General features: G+C 34.1%; 1 protein-coding gene across 1 annotated transcript; it reads left to right on the forward strand.

The window, feature by feature from the left end:
* Positions 1–8268: 8268 nt before the first annotated feature.
* LOC113716103 (receptor-like protein EIX2) lies at positions 8269–11221 on the forward strand. Its single transcript, XM_027240401.2, has 2 exons — positions 8269–9770; positions 9872–11221. The coding sequence occupies exons 1-2, from the start codon at positions 8273–8275 to the stop codon at positions 11119–11121; spliced, it is 2748 nt and encodes a 915-aa protein (XP_027096202.1). The 5' UTR covers positions 8269–8272; the 3' UTR covers positions 11122–11221.
* The last annotated feature ends 9921 nt before the right edge of the window (positions 11222–21142 follow it).

Consider the following 21142-nt stretch of genomic DNA (forward strand, 5'->3'; position numbering starts at 1 on the left):
GAATGAGGGGAATTGCTGACCGCCAAAATGTTCACATCCAAGAGCCCCATGCAGACATCCGTATGCGTTGTCCACAAAAGAGAACAATAAGTCAACAAAAATTAGGGTAAAAAAATAACAAAATTACAAAGCAACCAAGCAATTATAACATACATATGTTGAATGAAGGGAAAAATAAATGGCATGATTGGAAAATATGGCAAACACCTAAGGCTAACTAATACTCATAAATAGCTAATGTGGTCCATATCTCCGGATCACAAGGGGCAACAATGACTCAAACAAAAGAGGTACAAAGAACAAATAAATTACGAAGGAACCACAATACTATAGCATGCATCTTGTAGTGTCCTGAGTAAGAGAGAAACAACAAATGACATTACCGAAAAATCGCAACGGATCTTCTGTCCCACACCCTGTGCCACTCTCTGTCCCGTTTTTTATTATATTGCTATTTGTCCTTCATAAACATTATATTTTAATTCTTTTTTGCTTCCTTAAGATCCAATAACTATTAATTGAGTAATACACAAAATTTAACAAACTTAAAAAATTAAAATGCATAAAAAATGAGATTTTTTATGAATTTTCTGCTATATTTTTTAATTTTCTATTATATATTACTTTTTTGAAACTGTTGTATTTATTTTTTACTCAATTAATAGTTATTGGATCTTAAGGAAGCAAAAAAGAATTAAAACATGATGTTTATGAAGGACAAATAGCAATATAATAAAAAGTGGGACAGAGAGTGGCACAGGATATGGGACAGAAGATCCATTGCGCCGAAAAATGAAGCACCACTAAGGCTAATGCTAATCACATGAAGCGGAAATTGCTGACCACGAGGAAATGTTTCCATCAAAGAGAGCCACGCGGATAGAAGTGAATTTCCGACAAAGCCATTGTCATCCAATCCCAAAAGACCAAAACGCCCCTTAAAGTCACAGCAATTACAGTATAACCGGCCCATTTTCACTGTAGCAATCCCAACTCTCGCTTTTAATATAGTAAAGATATGGATATATATATATATAGATATATACCGTCTGAATAACATCAAGCTGACTTAGTCAGCCATCATGACGCGGAAATGAAACCAAAGGCAATATTGAGACTTTTTCACCCGCATGGTCTTCAAGAATCATCAGTTACCAACTCCATTGAACAAACCATCAGTTATCACCTCCATTGACCAAAGGCACACAAATTTGCCGTGTTATCAAGGGGCGAAAACAAGCCTGCTATGTTTGAATTTTACACCTGGGGAAATTGCTAAAATGGTCCCCATGACAAACCTTTTCTGAGTCTTTTACTGTATTTACAGTTATACACCTAATGCTTAATCGTGTAGACTTGTTTGGATTGCTCTTTTCCGTCAAAAAAATTACGTTATTTTTCGTGATCACATTTCCCTATTATCTGTTTCCCTCACATACATCAAATCGTTACAGTATTTTTTCCATAAAAAATCATGGAAAATGCAATCCAAACACAACCATTATCTTTTTGGAGGCAATATTTAAACTGTGTGTATGCTAAAATCTTTTCTATTCTAACAAGAGTTATATATAGAATAGTTTTCTGCTTCAAACTTAACCAAAGACTCTCTCAAAACTTCATGGAATTAGCATTTGGTGCCAAAAATGACTTAAGTTTGAAATTTGGGTTCAGAATGTTATGCAAGCCCTATCCCACCGAGAATATCATGTTGGCTGGTGTTAATGCCATGCCACAAGTTTAATTTGATTTTCACAACAAATTTTGGATAATATGCCTAACTTGCCGTTCTGAAGTCCAAATGTAATTTAGACTCAAAAGGGGTAAATTTTGTTATTTTAACAAAAATTATTGTGGAAATAACATTTGGCTTGTGGCAATGCCATTTGGTTTTTGTGAATTTTTTTTAGCGAGGATAGTGTAAAATTTAAGAAACAAGAACAGAGAAAAGAGAACCTCAAACTTATCCACTAGATTTTCATATTTGTTATTATTGCATATTCTAAAATTTTTGTGAAAAGGTTTGACGTGATAATTACTTTTTTCTTCAGTCTTTTGTCTTTTCTTGGTTCATATATACCACCCAAATCGTGAACTTTTGGAGGATAAAATTGGAAGTTGATAGATAGCTATCACTATCAACCCACCGTTTTTTTTTTTCTTAACAAACTTAGACCTGAGAGGATGATAAATAATATGGGAGGAAGAGAGTATACATTAATCAATCCACTGTTTTTTCTTTTTTGTGGAATTTTAGTTTTTGACCGCATCAACGTTAATATCCCACCTCCCCCAGCGGCAAGAGCTATACAATTATAGCTTCCACCTCCCCAAGTACAATTAGTCTGAAGGTAATATCATATAGTTAAAAAACTAATTTCTTGTTGATAGCTGTGTCCAGATCTTCTTTCTGCTTTGATTCATTTCAGTTTTTGCTTTCTCAATATCCTCCCCCACCACCACCACCACCACCCAGCCCCCACCCCCCCCAAGCAAAAACCCAAAAAAAAAAAAAAAAAAAATGGTGTAAACAGAAAAAAGATCTATACCTAAACATCCTTTTGTTCCTTGTTACACATGGAATTCTCATCAATTTGGTACTTCTCCTTCTGGTCTCTGGTCAGCCTGGTTTTCTCAACAACCGGAATATATGCTTTACGCAGAGCAATCATCCCGGTATCTGATTTGGTTGAGCTTCAGTACTTGGAGTATTGGATTGTTTTATCAGTTAGTTGTTCAGCCACTTATGCATTCCTTTTTCGACCTCTATTGGAGCACGATCATACGCTTGAAACTTCTCAAAGTAACAATATTTTCCTAAACTTTTATGGAGATTTCGCGACAGTTCATTCTCCTTTAATTTCTTTGGCACTTTCGGCATACTTTACATCTTCAGGACACAGATGGAACACAACAATGGCAGCTGCGGTGCTAGTCTCTGCTGTATTATGGCTGCTACAGGCCTCAAAATCAATTACTCAGGGCTTCAAATATTCTCAGGCCATAGGAAACTTCTTAACCGGTTTTGCTGGTCCTTTAAGGATGTATCCTCGTCATACAATTTTCTGGTTTTTCATTCAAGCTCTAGTGCTATCAACTTTATCTGTTCTTAAATCTCCAAGTTTGTGGGATACACATTTGAACTTGATATTGATTCATGCATCCATTCCAAGTTCCCTATTACTGTTAGCTTCTAAGTTGAAGAAATTAGAGGGATCATCATCTATGGCAGCATACGTTTATAAACATCGAAAAATCTTCGAAATTATACTGGGATGTTTGGGAACTGCTTTTGTCCAATACTACTTCAAAGCCAAATCTATCCCTCTCATGTTATCTTTCTTGTCTTTGGCTATTGCCTGGCTGGGGAATCTCGCGAACGTCCAGCGCTGCACAGATTTTGGGATTTTTCATTTCCTTGTTACTGCAAGCTTGGAGTGTGCTGTGAGTCTATTTGGTCTCCATTTTCATACTTTCCTCGTCGTTGCAGCTGGAATTTTCTTGATGGTCTTGAGGTGGAAGATCGTGGAGGCCAAATTCGTATCATTGAGGTATGATGGCATGCAAGAAAGCGTCCTGAAGGATTGGAAACGTTTGGAGGAATTGTATGGCGGCCATGACTCCACCATCCAAACGCAGCAGTTGGAGCAACCCAACAATATTGGCTAAACTTGAAGATGCCATGGGATAAGATGCTTAATAGATGGGTTATATTCTCATGAATTACAGTTGATTTAGCAAAGGAAATGTTTGTTCTTAATTACATGTTCTAGGATTAAATACCAAAATGATTTGTGGTCAAAGGGATGCTCATATAAACTCTCTGTAGTTTAAAATCCGTTTGGATTAACTGTTTTTTGGGATATTTTTAAAAATTGTACTGTAGTTGAATTTTTATAGTATATTTTAGAAAATATTTTGAAATATTTAAGAGTAGAAGAGTTTTTAGAATATATTTTGGGATATTTTTTAAATATTAAAAAATTTAATATTTGAAAAACTAGTTTTTGAAAAACTCTTGAATCCAAACAGAGCATAACTAGAGTGAAATGTTTAAATTTCTTTCGTACTTCGCTGTCCTAAAAGTTAGATTGGTAATTTAGTTATCACTTATTAAGTGAAAATGTATTGATGCAATTTTCTTCAAGGACTAAAGTTGCAATTTTAGAAGATTGCCATCTTTTTCCTCGACAACGCCTTTGCCGTTTGTCTTTTCCAACCATATTACAACCCTGGCCAAATTAGAACTACCTGGATTTCAAAAAGGAAAATGGCCAATTTCATCTTTGAACTTTTTTTAGTGGTACCGATTTAATCCCTAACTTTTATTTCTGATCAATTTGATATTTGAATTTATTTTGTAGTTTTAATTAAGGACCTTCGCGGTAGCACCACTATCTAAAATCGACCTGACTCCAAATTAACTAACCAAACAAGAAAATTATGGGAACGTCACTCATGAAATTGTAATAAAACAAGTAAATCCTGTAAAACTTATTTGATAAAACTTTTAAATTGTGTAAAAAACCACTAGATAAAACTTTTTTAAAGTTTCATCTCGTGAAATTTTATATGATTTACTTGATTTGTTATTATCCTATGAGTCACGTTCCCAAAATACCTTTATTAAATTGATCAAGTAGGAGTCAGATTGATTTAAAGTAGCAACACCACCACGGAGGTCTTTAATTGAAATCGCAAAATAAGTTCACGTATCTAATTAGTTAGGGATAAAAGTTAGAGACTAAATTAGCACTAGTAAAAAAATTTACGGATAAAATTGTTCATTTTTCCAAACAAAAACTCACATATCATGAATTCAATGATGATAGTATATACACTGTCAGTGTAGGAAAGATTTACTCAAAACAAATGCACGCTTCCACTACTATTTTTCAAGCATATATATGGTCATAGTCATCAGAAAATCGAAAGGGTTTTAGGTATTCATATTGAAACTCCATAAAGCTTTCATGCCATTTGCAAATCAAGAAAAATTGTGTTTGTTCAAATTAAAGCTAATGATAGGAAGGAATTTTCCAATGCTATTCTAATGATGCTTAGCATTGATGGAATTGGGTTCCAGTAGCATCGAGTCCTCTATTTCTCTCAAATTTGATGGTAAATTAAGTAGGAAAAGAGAAGGAAGATCGTGGCTGTTTTGGCCTGATTTTTCACTACTCTAATTGAGAAATAACCTTAGGTACGCTCGTAAGATTTAATTCTCCAATTGTATTACGTATTAGATGAGCCTTATTCTTACCAAATAACACACTACCAGGGTTATTTTAGATTAACCTACGTATTCTCCTGACACAAACCCAATCATGTCAGTTGTCACTATTTTAAAGCAATTAAACAATTACAGATTTAACGTTCTAATTGACATCAAGTTGCTAAATTAATTCAACGTCTAGACTCAAGATATTCAATTAACAAAACAACCATAAACATTACAAACAGAGAATATGCAAATACCAGTAAATAAGAGGAATAAATAAAATTAATTTGATCTCACAATTTTTAGATGAACCAAAGCTTCCGTTGTTCCTTGACTAGAAAAAGAGATTTAGTTCATACCCGTTGAGGAGAAAATCCGACACGAAATTGCAAAAGTGATTGTCGAAAACATTGTTCTCTGTTGAGATGATTCAAATTCAATCGAATGTTCCTTGTTTGGATTGTCATTTTCTGCCAGAAAATTGCGTCGTTTTTCGTGATCATATTTTCCTATTATCTTTTTCCCTCACATACATCAAATTGTTACAATAATTTTTTCATGAAAAATGACGAAAAATACAATCCAAACGAGATTATCTCAAAAGAATGGCCAATTATACCCTTTTTGACCTTCCGGCCAAGTCCTACGGCCGAATCACCCGAGAAGGAAACAAATTTTATTCCTTTCTTAAGTCTGCTGCTTGTTTCCTCTTTGTGCGGCCGGCCCCACGTTGCACTGGAATTGGAGTCCTAATCAAACTTTGACTCTCCTTTCCTATTGAGCCGCACCAATCAGACTAGGAGATCTCCTAATTGGCCCGTTTTCTATTTGTGCTAAACTACCTTTTCCAATTCAAATCTAACAATTAGCTAATGGAATATTTGCAGTCCCACGTTGTACTTTTAATTGGCAATTGGTGTCTCGCGCTTGTCCTGCATTTTTTGGACACGTTAAGGCCTGATTTGACGCGCCTACGTCAAATAGTAATTGTAGTGGAGAATTTGCACCTTTTTACCATATTTTATTCAAACTCCCTGCAATCAATATAAATTTTCAAAAGGAATAGAATCCATCAATTAATGCACACTTGGTAATATAATAGGAGGAAATTAATTACAAAATAAATGACACAATTGCGACTTATCAATTACTTCCTGATTTTTCTTAAACTGACAATTGTATCTAATTATTTGGACATTACATTTTTTTCTTAAAAAAAATAATGAAGATACATTATCTGTATTCTTAGTTAAATTAAGATTTATATAGTGAATACACGTCTTATCGAAACCATGATCCTTGCATTACGTTGACGGCGACTAACATTTTGGTTCACATCTTTACATTTCTACTATAAATCAGGTTTAGAAAGTATAAAAATAAAGAGTTTAGAACGTAAAATATATTTTCTGATTTTTTGTTTTGGTAGAGAATGTGACCATTTTATCCTTCACAGTAAGATTAAAATAACAAAATGCAAAATGACGTAACACTATAAAGCTACTTTTGCTTTGTATATAGTATTAGGTACACAAAGGTATTATTTTTTATCACATACTTTACTATAAAAGAAAATAAAGTAGTACGATAATGAAGAGATATAAAAAAAAACTTGATTATGTGAATAATTTGGTTTAAAAATTGGTAGATTTAACTCACAACCTTTTAACATGTTTTTGAGTTGTAAAGTACAGCGTACAAAACATTTGAACATGTTTTAGATCTTTTGTGAAACAATTTGAGGGAAGAAAGCAATTTGAAAAGCTAAGGACGTGCGAGAGTGGGCAATTGCAAACAACGTTTGGAGATTTGGAAGTTTTTCCTTTATAAGTTTGTATAGTTTTCAAGAGTTCAAGGAGAGGATGGCGTTGTTCACCTCAGCTCAAAGTTTGTATAGTTTTTCCTTTAGGATGAAACAGATTTTCGCAAAGGATTAGCTATTTTTGGGGGTGTTTTTGAAAAATTTTACTGTATCAGAGTTTTTAGAATATATTTTGGGATATTTTTAGAAAATATTTTGGAATATTTAAAAGTAGTAGACTTTTTACAATATATTTTGGAATATTTTTTAAACATTAAAAAAAATTTAAACTACTTTTAGAGTACTTTTAAAAATTTTTTATAGTATTTAAAAAACTAATTTTTGAAAAAACAGAAGGATCCAAATAGAGCCATATATGTTGAAGGTACCACATGTTGTATTTGGATGTCTTGAAGTTTTTAACAGAAACCTTACGTCCATGGGGCAAATCGTATGTCTTGAGTTCTTGGGGACAAACAATTACTCACCCGCCAAATTCAAGAAGATAAAGTGGAACTAACTTACTTTTTCTTGTACCTATAATAAAATTTTAAAAAGCAGAACTCCCATCTTTCAAGTACGTTTTTCGTGTGACAAAATTGTTTTGTCTTTACTGTTCTATTTTTACGGACAATTCTTTAAACATATGGTGGATATCAGGGTGGTGTGCTTAAAATATTGAACCGAGCACGTATAATTTATTTGTGGAGACGTGAATCAGAAGGTCAATTTAACAAACAAATGATATGGTTCTACTCATTGACTGGTGGACCAGCGCGTCGCCAGATATACAGGATTTCTTTTGCTTTTCTTGATTAGATTGAAATGCACTGGGAATTGTCGATTCTGTTTGTTTTTCTTTTGACCGCAACTTTTTGATGGTTTCAGACCCACCAAAATGTTTAGGTTACAAAAAAGCTTTATGAAGAATGTTTTCATTGGAGACGGAAGCATGGATCCATCCACACCAATTTTTTAAGGGCTGGCAGCATAATCAATCTGCAGTGGTGTGGACGGTCGGCTTTCAAAAAGACATAAAAAAGTTGTTGGGGTTTTATCACATTATTTTCAACAATCAATCTGCAGTGGTTGAAAAGCAGCTCAGATGTTTTAGTTACATTAAAAAAGTTTATTATGAATGTTAAATGATGTTTTCATGGGACAAAAAGTTGATGCTTTATCACTTGTATAAATGGTACCCCCCCATCTGACCTCCTTTCATCAAATAACCAATGTACCAAAGAAATCCAATGGGGCATCTGAATTTTCTTGATACTACTCCTTCATTACCATTCTTGTTCTTATTCATAACTATTTTGGTCGCCAGCCAAATTCCATTTGGCTGCACTAGACAAGCCCATTCTTCAAATTACACTTGCATTGAAAGTGAACGACAAGCTCTTCTTCGATTCAAAAATAGCTTGGCAGATGAATCTAATCGTCTATCTTCGTGGATTGGAAAAGACTGTTGTTCTTGGGATGGAATTAGTTGCCACAAAACAACTGGCCATGCAGTGACACTTGATCTACGCAATTTGGAGCAACCTGAAATGGATGAAGCTTTCAATACTTCATATCATTGCAGATCTTGCCTAGTAGGTGACCAGTTAAGTCCATCTTTGGTCAATCTGACCAATCTACGATACTTGGACTTGAGCGTGAATAATTTTTCAGGACTTCAAATTCCCACATTTCTTGGATTGCTCAAAGACTTGAGATACCTCAATCTCTCGTCTGCAGGGTTTGTTGGTGAAGTACCCCATCATTTAGGAAATCTCTCGCATTTACAGTACTTAGATATTGGTTTTGCAAGTCCAAATAGCATCCCAATAGATAATAACTTGACAAGTAATGATGTGGGATGGGTCGCTAAACTCTCTTCTCTTGAGTACCTGTCCCTAAGCGGAGTAGGCCTTTCAAATGCTCGAGATGGGTTCCTAGCAGTTGACATGCTTCCTTTGCTAAAAACACTAGATTTGGAGGGTTGTGAACTTGTAGTTCCTCATCTTTTACACGTAAATTTCACGTCTCTTTCTTCCCTTGAACTTGGTTCCAATCAATTTCTCAACCCCACCCTGCCTCCTTGGCTGCGTAACTTAACCGGCCTCCAAGATCTTGGTCTTTCCTATAATAATTTGGATGACAAGGTTCATGATACATTTAGGCAAATGACCTCTCTAGTTAACCTCGATCTGGGAGGAAATCACTTTGATACTTCAACATTGAGATCCATTTGCAACATTAGCAGTCTTACTAGTTTAGATATGAGTTATAATGAGTTGCAAGGGTCAATACCAAGTGAAATAGGCCAGTTTCCACAACTAACTGTACTAAAACTGTCCAAAAATAGGCTAAATGATACCACCCCCTCCAGCCTTTGGCAACTCACCAAGTTACAAGGATTATACATAGGTGCAAATGCATTAACCGGTGAACTATCCGAACACCATTTTGCAAAACTCAGAGAGCTAAAGAGGTTGGACATTTCTGATAACTTATTCTCTCTACACGTGAGCTCCTCCTGGGTTCCTCCTTTTCAACTACAATATATTTGGATGGGATCTGTCAAAATAGGGCCCCGGTTCCCAAATTGGCTACGCACGCAAAAGGAGATTGTAGAGTTAAATATGTACAATGCGAGCATTTCAGATGCCATACCCGGCTGGTTCGGAGTGCTTTCTAATGATACTGGTGGCATAATTCTCTCCGGTAACAAATTGGAGGGATCTCTCAACTCATTTATTTCAGGTATTTAAAATTTGGATCTTTTTCAAAGTTCATTTACAGGACATAGTACAGTGGATGACGTTGTTGTTCTTTTTTTTTTTAATTAAATTTTTATGCAACAGTGGCTGATGATGATAAAAAGTTTGTACAAATGTGGTATCTCCTCCTCAATCACAACCATTTCACTGGTAGTATCCCGGAAGACTTGTGCAAGTTGAGAACTTTAATTTATTTAGATCTATCCAACAACCATTTGTCCGGAAGAATTCCTTTATGCTTGGGAAACTTGCGATATTTGAGTTTCCTACATTTGGGAAGTAACAGCCTATATGGTCAGATCCCAGGTTCACTGGGCAACTTGGGAGAACTTATTAGTCTGCAATTGAGTAAAAATAGGTTTGATGGGAAGCTCCCTCCTTCAATGCAGAATCTGAAAAGATTGCAGTCCCTGGATCTCGGAGAAAATAGAATAGCGGATACTATACCAGCGTGGATTGGGGAAAGGTTATCAGACTTGGAGTTTCTGACACTTCAGTCGAATAATTTCCACGGAGGCATCTCTAATACACTCTGCCAACTCCCATATCTTCAAGTGCTCAACCTAGCACATAATGATTTATCTGGATCTATTCCTCACTGCTTTAAAAACTTCACCGCGATGGAATCAACTAAACCAGGAACATTTCAGTTCTCAAAGAGTTCTTATATTGATCCGTTACTGCGAAACTTTAAGGCAGGAATAGAGCTTGAGTACTTAAAAAACATAGATTCTGTTAAATCCATTAGCCTCTCAGGAAATAATTTGGTCGGTGAAATCCCGGATGAGATAATGGGTCTCGTTGGGTTGCAAAATTTGAACCTTTCAAAAAACCATCTAAATGGAAGGATCCCCAAGAACATTGGCAATTTGAAGCAACTTGAAACACTTGATTTATCGATGAATGAACTCAGAGGTGAAATCCCTCCAAGCTTGTCGAGTATATACCCATTGAGCTCTCTGAATTTGTCATACAATAAGCTATCAGGGCCGATACCATCTGGAAATCAACTTCAGACCTTGAATGATCCATCCATCTATGAGGGAAACATTGGACTCTGTGGGAAGCCACTCCTGAACAGCTGCCCTGCAGGCGAATCGCCAACAGAAAATGGGCCTGTTCTTGACGACAAAGGTCACAGCGAGTCTGATTTCTCATGGTTTTATGCCGGTTTTGGACCTGGATTCAGTGTTGGTGTAGTGGCAGTTGTGGGAATCCTTCAATTCAAGCAGTCATGGCGCTATGCATTATTCAAATGTGTGGAAAATGCCTATGACAGAATTTGGGTTATGATCGGATTGAAGACTTCTCGTCTACGGAGGAATTTCCATTGAGCAAGTATATGTACAAAAGCACATAACAATTCTGTTTTTTCTTATTCTGCAATAAGGCACCACAATTCAATTGGCTGATTATCCATAATTACTTGCACCTATGTTTTTAGCGTTATTTATACTATAAATAATCCGATATGAACAAATGAATCGGAGCGCTTCAATAGAAAATCTATAGCTTGTTGAGAGGACGGCCACCTTGGACTGGGGGACGACGCACAATGGGTCAGAGGGACTCAGTCTCGGACTCGGCCACCCCCATCAAACTTTCACGGACGTTCCATCTTATTATTAATAGTAACAATTAAGTGGGATAAGATATTTTTATTAGAATCAATGGAAGTTACTAGAAGTCTCAAGTTATTAATTTTTTTTAACACAAATAAACGAAAAATTATAGAACTGAAATGCTTACTAATTATCCTTAGAGAACATTTACTAACATTTGTATTTTGTTTGTGTTACAATGTTTTAGGCCAATAACCATTCAAGCTGCTATGGATCTGGTTTTAGAATGGAGACTTTCTTCTAGGTGCTTTGAGAAGGAAGATTACTAGTTTTATTGTGCCTTTATGTAGCTACATTCTGAGTATGGTAACTCCAGATGTAAATGTAATACAAGGATTAGTCATCCCCTCCTGTAATCTCCGAGTTCTACCTCAATAAGAACGTTTATATTTTCCAGGTGGTTTTAATTAATAAAAATGTTTATATGTATGCACAAAAAATATTGCAGTAATTTGTTTATGCAGATCAATTTAAGCACTGGACTCCATGTAATCTTAACAGGGTAATAATCATGATTTCACTTTGGTATCATTTGATCAGCGGTTGGAGTTCAAAGCGTAAAATACCATCTTCCATTCATCTAGCTACACATTTGATCTACTCTTCATTCATATGACAGCTTATTATTGTAGATTTTTTAATAAGAAATTTATGCATTAGCTCAAATTTATTAAAGGACTATTTATCCAAAATATCTCTCCATCCAAAATGTGCTACTTGGATTTACACATGTATGTGTTGTGTTACGACCGAAAACCTCGATAACTCCCGCTTGTCAACTTCTAAAACTCCTCTATTTGGACGTTTTCTTTCTCGTCAAATTATCAAATGCCCCGTAATTGCAAAAATTTTATTGCCGGAAAAAGCCCACAAACAATTTTTTGAGCAGAAAAAAATTCCGATTATATATATGTATTTTTTCATTTCTGTTATTCTAATTCAACATGGCACTAGAGTAATTAAAATCGCATTTTAAGGACTCTGCTTCGCATATCACAAGAGATTGATTCAATCAAGACAAAAGTGTAATCGTCATAAAAAAATGAAAATGAATACTGCCTCATATTATTATGGTGCTTGACTATAGAATTACTTTATCATCATTATATTTTATTAATTATATTTATTTTAGCATTTCAATAATTATGTGTCGTTAAAGCTAATAAAGGCAAGTATATATAATCGTTAGTCAATTGTAGCTATGTTTCTCTAAAATTTCACACACCTACATCACATGCAACTCTTAAAAGGCAACAGCTTTTCTGGCTAATGATGCTGATCTTGGAAATTTCTGAATCCAAACACCCAATAAAGTAAACAATACAAAACAATGGGCCAGGAGACTCAAAACACCCCGTAAAACAAAACAAATCACATAAACAATGGCCTAGGATGCTTTAGATTTTTACCAGTTTGTATTTTTGTTTGTCCACTATAGCAGCCCACATCTTGTGGACATAAAATGCAATTCTAAAATATATTTTAGGTAGCCAGCTGCATTAATGTAGAGAAAGAAATATGTTTAAAAAACTAAAAGCAATAATTAAACTTTAATCACGTTCTCCTTCAATTTTAGTGATATCATGACTGTGGCTCTAAACGACTACTAAAATCAAAATCTCATTCAACTTGCATTTTAATATATATATATATATATATATTATCAAGAGTGCCGTGAGGGGAAATTGATAGAGCCAACCACAAATTCATTCATTGTTTTCATAGTTTAGTTTCCTTCTACCCATAATTCATTGACTCTTTTCTAATTCTCCTACCTCTCCTTACACCCTTTCTACTCCCAACTATGAGGTACAAGATGTAAACCTTGACTCAGGTACCTGGCCAAAGTCGTTGTTCTATAATATTAATTCTTTAGCAAGAAATAAATATAACTTTTTTTAGGGAAAACAAATATAAATATAATAGGTACAAGAATTTTTGCTGTCGCATATGACTTTGGCTGAAATGTTTTGGATAGTAAATTATTTAAAATAATTACTGTAATACTTTTTGTGATGGGATGCATGTGAAATAAAATAATAATTAAAAAAATAAAAAGTGTATTGAATGATATATTTATAATGCAAGTAAATAATTTTTGGAATAAATAAATGCTATCCCAACACACCAATAATTTGTGCCTCACTCTGTCGTACCAATAATTTCTTGGTCGAATTCAAGACTCATTTTGATTTATATCACGCGTGAAGTTACAGTAACCACCAAAGAATGAACAATCAAAGTCTTGTTCTTACGTCGTCCACGCTTGAATCAAGAAGGTATTATTTGAAATAATGTTTGTATTTGCATTATAAATATATTTTTAATCATCTTTTTTTCATCTGATTAATTATATTTTTACCTTAAATACATTTTATTATAAAAAGCGTTATAATAATTATTTTAAATAATATTTAAGTAACACTCTATTCAAACACTCTCAATATTCAATAAAAGAGCCATTGATTAAACGAGGCCAGGATCATCAACTATATCAAGGGGCTGCGTATGCGCCTTAGGAGTTCAATTCTCGGGCGACTGCGGAGTGGTCGAACCAGTGAGTAATGGAGCGATTGTACTTTTAAGCATAGAAGTTCCAATAATATATTAATATATATATGTCATTATTAACAACTGATGTTTAATTCCACATAGTTGGCGAGATACGATGCATATGCATACGAACTAGGGTAATTTACACATCATCCCCTGTAAATTCATAGATTGATACATTAGACTCTCTTAACATTTCGAAATATTCATAAAACCTCATCCCTTGGTTTCATGTAAACTGAACAATGTTCATTAAATACTAGTACTATCCTCTGAGTAGTAAATTGAACAACTGCCAAACTATCTTATGTAAAATTATAGGAGAATTATGTAGATAAATACAAAAACAACAAGGGTAAAATAGATATTCATATAAATTATAAGGGATTAAGTGAATGTTACGGTTCAATTACATGCACTTTTAGAGTGCGTTTGATTCAATCGTTGTAATTGTTGGTGCATGTTATACAAGCCACAGGGAATTATCTGTAATTTACCCTATTAAATATATTCAGTAAATCAACATTGAAATAAAAATGGTAATGTGGCATACATGATAGTTTAGCTTAGTAGTAAAGTTTTTTTTCTCTTTTTTTACAATGAAACGAAAGTGGAAATTTGGCATACAAGATAGTTTAGGTTAGTAGTAAAGTTTTTTTTTTTTTTTTTTATTGGTGCAAGTGAGGTCCAATGCTCCATGGTTCATGTTTTGAAAGACATTTCGTTTTTAGTAAAAAATTATTGAACCACTAGGAACACCAAAAACAGTCAAATCACCTCCGGTTCTTCAAAATCCGTGTCTGGTTTGATCGGATTCACCTGTGTGGTTGCAGAAATAAGCCAATGCAGACTAAGCCCGATCTACTGTGGCTCACAAATTCATCACTGGGCTGGACATATGAAGTTGCTGCTAATGTTGCATTCAATTAATTCAAGTTACTCCTTCCATATTACTACTATTTTTTTTCTGGTCTCCCAATTCTTCTTCACTCGATATATAAAAATAGCCTTGCATCTTAAACCCATAGACCAGAAAATGGTAACCAATAAATTCATAAAGTATATGCCTTCGTCACAAGGTTTGCAATATGTATTTTTTTCTCAATTTATTCTTGAACTAGTACTCCCTGCTCATTCTCAACTCTGAAAAGAAAATTATCCTGTCATAGATGTTGAGGGATCTCTTGTACCTATGAAAGAAACAGGATAACAAAAAATTCTTAAATACACTAACGTTTAGGCGAATGTCGTGCATGACTATCATCTATTAAAATACAATATTCCATTTTAACTTTTTTTGTTATTCCTTTGAATTCCAACAATTATTTATTGGGTAGACTATAAAATACAATAGACTACATAATAATATATAATACAAAAAATAACAAAAAATTATTAAAAAATCCATTTTTTAGTCAAAATTTGCTTTTTTTAGTCTGTTAGTAATGTTAGAACTCAAAGGGACAAGAAAAAAAATTAAAATGAAATGTTCATAAAGCATACATAGCCATTTAATAGATGGTGGAATAGGGAATGATACATGAAGTGGAGTAAAAGATCCTTTACGGAATGTTTGGGCGGGTAGTCATTGCATCGACATCATGATTGGAACATACGATTTTTTTTTTTTTTTTGAAAAATGAATCATCCTTATCAATTGAGTCAATTTGTGTTGATAAAATATATAATAATTAATAAAGCGGGACGTCCTGATCCAAGTTTTCTACCGCTAGTTTAATGTCAACGATGTACATCACCTCTAACAGTGTCCTGAACTGCAAATTGAGTCATCTTGGTTGCTGAATTTTCCGAATGAAAAACTACTTGATTTCCATATCCACCGCCCCCAGTCTAATACGAAGTCAACCAGAACAAGAAAATAAAATTGATATAATCTAGTAAAAAATGATAGAAAAACGTTAATTGCACTCTCTTTTATTAATCTTACTCTCTCTATCATTTTTATAATATGATTTTTATTTATTAAATTGTATGATAAAATAAATAATTGAAGTGTGATTAACATTATGCTATCGTCTGAATAACTTCAAGCTGACTTAGTCAGCCATCATGACGCGGAAATGAAACCGAAGGCAATATTGACTTTTATCACCCGCATGGTCTTCAAGAATCATCAGTTACCACCTCCATTGACCAAAGGCACACAAATTTGCTGTGTTATCAAGGGGCGAAAACAAACCTTTTCTGAGTCTTTTACTGTATTTACAGTTATACACCTAATTCTAAATCATGTAGACACCTAATATTTAAACTGTGTATGCTCAAATAAACTCAAATAAACTCTTATCCAAACAAACTCATTATCTTTTTGGAGGCAATATTTAAACTGTGTATGCTCAAAATCTTTTCTATTCTAATAAGAGTTATATATAGAATAGTTTTCTGCTTCAAACTTAACCAAAGAATCTCTCAAAACTTCATGGAATTAGCATTTGGTGCCAAAAATGACTTAAGTTTGAAATTTGGGTTCAGAATTTTATCCCACTGAGAATATCATGTTGGCTGGTGTTAATGCCACAAGTTTAATTTGATTTTCACAACAAATTTTGGATAATATGCCTAACTTGCCGTTCTGAAGACCAAATGTAATTTAGACTCAAAAGGGGTAAATTTTTTTATTTTAACAAAAATTATTGTGGAAATAACATTTGGCTTGTGGCAATGCCATTTGGTTTTTGTGAATTTTTTTAGCGAAGATAGTGTAGAATTTAAAAAACAAGAAGGGAGAAAGGAGAACCTGAAACTTATCCACTAGATTTTCATATTTGTTATTAACACTTAGAGATACTTTTCTTTTTTGTGGAATTTTAGTTTTTGACCCCATACAATTATAGCTTCCACCAGGCCTTCTTAGTCCGAAGGTAATATCATATAGTTAAAAAACTAATTTCTTGCTGATAGCTGCGTCAAAATCTTCTTTCTGGTTTGATTCATTGCAGTTTTTGCTTTCTCAATATCCTCCCCCACCACCCCCACCCCCAACAAAAACCCAAAAAAAAAAAAAGAAAGTGTAAACAGAAAAGAGATCTATTCCTAAACATCCCTTTGTTCCTTGTTACACATGGAATTCTCATCAATTTGGTACTTCTCCTTCTGGTCTCTGGTCAGCCTGGTTTTCTCAACAACCGGAATATATACTTTTCGCAGAGCAATCATCCCGGTATCTGATTTGGTTGAGTATTGGATTGGATTTGTGGAGGGTTGGATTGTTTTATCAGTTAGCTGTTCAGCTACTTATGCATTCCTTTGTCGACCTCTATTGGAGCATGATCATACGCTTAAAACTTCTCAAAGTAACAAAATTTTCCTGAACTTTAATGGAGGTTTCACGACAGTTCATACTCCTTTAACTTCTTTGGCATTTTTGGCATACTTTACAACTTCAGGACACAGATGGAACACAGCAAACACAGCAATGGCAGCTGCGGTGCTAGTCTCTGCTGTATTATGGCTGTTACTGGGCTCAAAACCAATTACTCAGGGATTGAAATATTCTCAGGCCATGGGAAACTTCTTAACCGGTTTTGCTGGTCCTTTAAGGGTGTATCCTCGTCATACAATTTTCTGGTTTTTCATTCAAGCTCTAGTGCTATCAACTTTATCTGTTCTTATATCTCCAAGTTTGTGGGATTCACATTTGAGCTTGATATTGATTCATGCATCCATTCCAAGTTCCCTATTACTGTTAGCTTCTACGTTGGAGAAATTAGAGGGATCATCATCTATGGCAGCATACGCTTATAAACATCGAAAAATCCTCGAAATTATACTGGGATGTTTGGGAACTGCTTTTGTCCAATACTACTTCAAAGCCAAATCTATCCCTCTCATGTTATCTTTCTTGTCTTTGGCTATTGCCTGGCTGGGGAATCTCGCGAACGTCCAGCGCTGCACAGATTTTGGGATTTTTCATTTCCTTGTTACTGCAAGCTTGGAGTGTGCTGTGAGTCTATTTGGTCTCCATTTTCATACTTTCCTCGTCGTTGCGGCTGGAATTTTCTTGATGGTCTTGAAGTGGAAGATCGTGGAGGTCGAATTCGTATCATTGAGGTATGATGGCATGCAAGAAAGCGTCCTGAAGGATTTGAAACGTTTGGAGGAATTGTATGGCGGCCATGACTCCACCATCCAAACGCAGCAGTTGGAGCAACCCAACAATATCGTCTAAACTTGAAGATGCCATGGGATAAGATGCATAATACATGGGTTATATTCTCATGAATTACAGTTGATTATGTTGATTTAGCAAAGGAAACGTTTGTTCGTAATTACATGTTCTAGGATTAAATACCAAAATGATTTGTGGTCAAAGGGATGCGCATATAAACTCTCTGTAGTTTTATCTCTTTATGGTATTAACTAGAGTGAAACGTTTAAATTTCTCTCGTACTTCGCAGTCATAAAAGTTAGATTGGTAATTTAGTTATCACTTTTTACGTGAAAATGTATTGATTCAATTTTCTTCAAGGACTAAAGTTGCAATTTTAAAAGATGGTCATCTTTTTCCCCGGGAAGGCCTTTGCCGTTTGTCTTTTCCAACCATATTACAACCCTGGCCAAATTAGAACGACCTGGATTTCAAAAAGGACAATGGCCAATTTCGTCTTTGAACTTTTTTTATTGGTACCAATTTATTTCCTAACTTTTATTTCTGATCAATTTGATATTTGAATTTATTTTGTAGTTTTAATTAAAGATCTTCGTGGTAGCACCACTATCTAGAATCAATCCGACTTCTAATTAACTAACTAAACAAGAACATTATGGGAGCGTCACTCATGAAATTGTAATAAAACAAGTAAATCGTGTAAAAAATCACCAGATAAAACTTTTAAATTGTGTAAAAAATCACCAGATAAAACTTTTTTAGAGTTTAATCTTGTGAAATTTAAAAAGTTTAATCATGTGAAATAGTATGTATCTAGTCATGCTTGCCAGTAGAAGAGGTCATTATATATTGGGTAAAATACACTTTACTCTTACGTGATTTAATGATTTTTCATACAACCCTTCCGTAGTTTCAAAAGGCATGCATAACCTCTTTAATTTGTCACCTTTTCCATCAAACTTTTAGAACCGTGCTTAACAATTCTGTCATAATGTTACAGGTTTCAACGAAGACTTCAGGTCGTCTCAATTTGCCACCTTTTTGGGCAAACATTTAGAACCACAATTAACAATTCTGTCGTAAAGTTACAGGCGTCGACGAAGACTCATCAATTTGGGCAAACATTTAGAACCATGCTTAACAATTCTGTCATAATGTTACAGGTTTCCACGAAGAAGACTTCAAGTCGTCTCATCAATCTGGGCAAACATTTAGAACCATGCTTAATTAACAATTCTGTCATGATGTTACAGGTTTCCACCAAGACTTCCAAGTCGTCTCGTCGATTTGTCTCCTTTGCCACCAAACAATTGGTTGATGGTTTTCAGCTAGTTTCCACGAAGACTTTCTACTAAACACGTTTAGAACCGTCGTTGGGGCTTTTTATCAAAGACCGATACCAAAGAAACCCAATGCTGCGTCTTCTAAGTACTACCTGATAATTAACGACAACGTTCTCATTATTAAGTATTAGCTATTCATGGCATAAACTTGCCCAATTCAATGTGGCAATTAATTGGATATATTGAAGCCAGCCTTGGTATGGTTACAGGATCAAAGGATACGTTTATACAACTCAATGGCCGAAAGTCTCATTTAAATATTTTGATAATCAAAATAAGAATTTTCCTTTGGCAAATTAATTCAAGATCCATTTTCATGAGCTCCAATTCAAATGATCTTCCTCTTTAGCAATTGAAATATCAAAACTCTCCGACATGTATCAACTAATAGACTCAAAGTGCGTTTGATAAACATGTATTAACTCGTATCAACCAAAATCTGAGATCTAAAATTTGAAATCTGAATACTGAACTATTAAATATTGAATTCGATATGACTTGTTATCTGAAAACACTGAACATAGTATGCCTGTTGTATAGTTATAGACAACTGAATATTGAATTTTATATATTTTATAAAATTGACCTTATGTTGATTTATTCATTAATGATGTTATTAAAATGTTATATTTATTGGTAATATATATGATTTAATTTTTTTGAGCATAGATATTTAAAAATAAAACAAGAATGAACCACAAAAATAAAAATAAAAATACAATATAAAAAATTTGTCCAAGAAAAAACAAATTTATTTGAGAAAAAGAAATAAATTTTAGCACAATCTTCAATAGCTTCTTTTACTCCCTTGTTAACATCTGTGAATACGGTAAAACAATTATTTTAACATAACAAAAGTACAAAAAAAATTCTTGCATTTTAACATAACTTATCACTTTTTTGTTTGGAGTATGTTTTGTTGAGACAATTTAGAACCACTTAATTAATTAAGAAGTTTTAATTTTCTTGAACTTGGGGGACAAACAATTACTCAGCCCCAAGTTCAAGAAGGTAAAGTGGAAATAACTTTTTCTTGTACCTATACTTTAATGAAATTTTAAACACAGAGCTTCCATCTTTCAGGTACGTTTTTGTATGACAAAATTGTTTTATGTTTGCTCTTTTATTTTTATGGATAATTCTATATACATATGGTGGATATTAGGGTGGTGTGCTTATAGCATTGAACCGAGCATGTATAACCTTTAAGCCAAGCTTTGTGCTTTAGGGGTACTCTTTTATTCTTAGCCCATAGGACAATGGATAAAAAAGTCCGCCAGGAAATATTTTGGAGACACAAATTTTACATTCAACGCAAAAGCATAATCAAGGGCGGCTGATAATACCATTATCTTGTAATGGGCTCACCCTTCTTCTTTTGGTTACTTATCCTGCATATTAGTGCATGGAAAAAGGAAAAAAAAAAAAAAACAACAAAGAAGCTAATTACAATTTTTTTTAAAATTTTTTTAATAAGGGCTCCAAACCTTACATCGGAGGAGGAAAAGGAAAGAGTTTACGGCAAATTATATTTTACCCCCCTGTGATTTATTTATTTATTTATTTTTACATAACCTTCCTATAATTTTAAAAGTTATACATAACCCTCTCATGATTTAAATTAAAGTGTCAAAATGACGAAAATGATCATTCGTAACGGAAGTTTTAAAATGTCAAAATTATCCTTATAAATACATGACATACTAAC

Source organism: Coffea arabica, chromosome 11c (assembly GCF_036785885.1).
Source record: "Coffea arabica cultivar ET-39 chromosome 11c, Coffea Arabica ET-39 HiFi, whole genome shotgun sequence".
In the NCBI taxonomy this organism is placed as follows: domain Eukaryota; kingdom Viridiplantae; phylum Streptophyta; class Magnoliopsida; order Gentianales; family Rubiaceae; genus Coffea; species Coffea arabica.

Excerpts from the sequence above, each read along its gene's own strand:
- LOC113716103 (XM_027240401.2), top strand. The coding sequence starts at position 8,273 with ATGGGGCATCTGAATTTTCTTGATACTACTCCTTCATTACCATTCTTG. Across the intron at positions 9,771-9,871 it reads TCTCAACTCATTTATTTCAG|TGGCTGATGATGATAAAAAG; the intron begins GTATTTAAAATT and ends TTTATGCAACAG.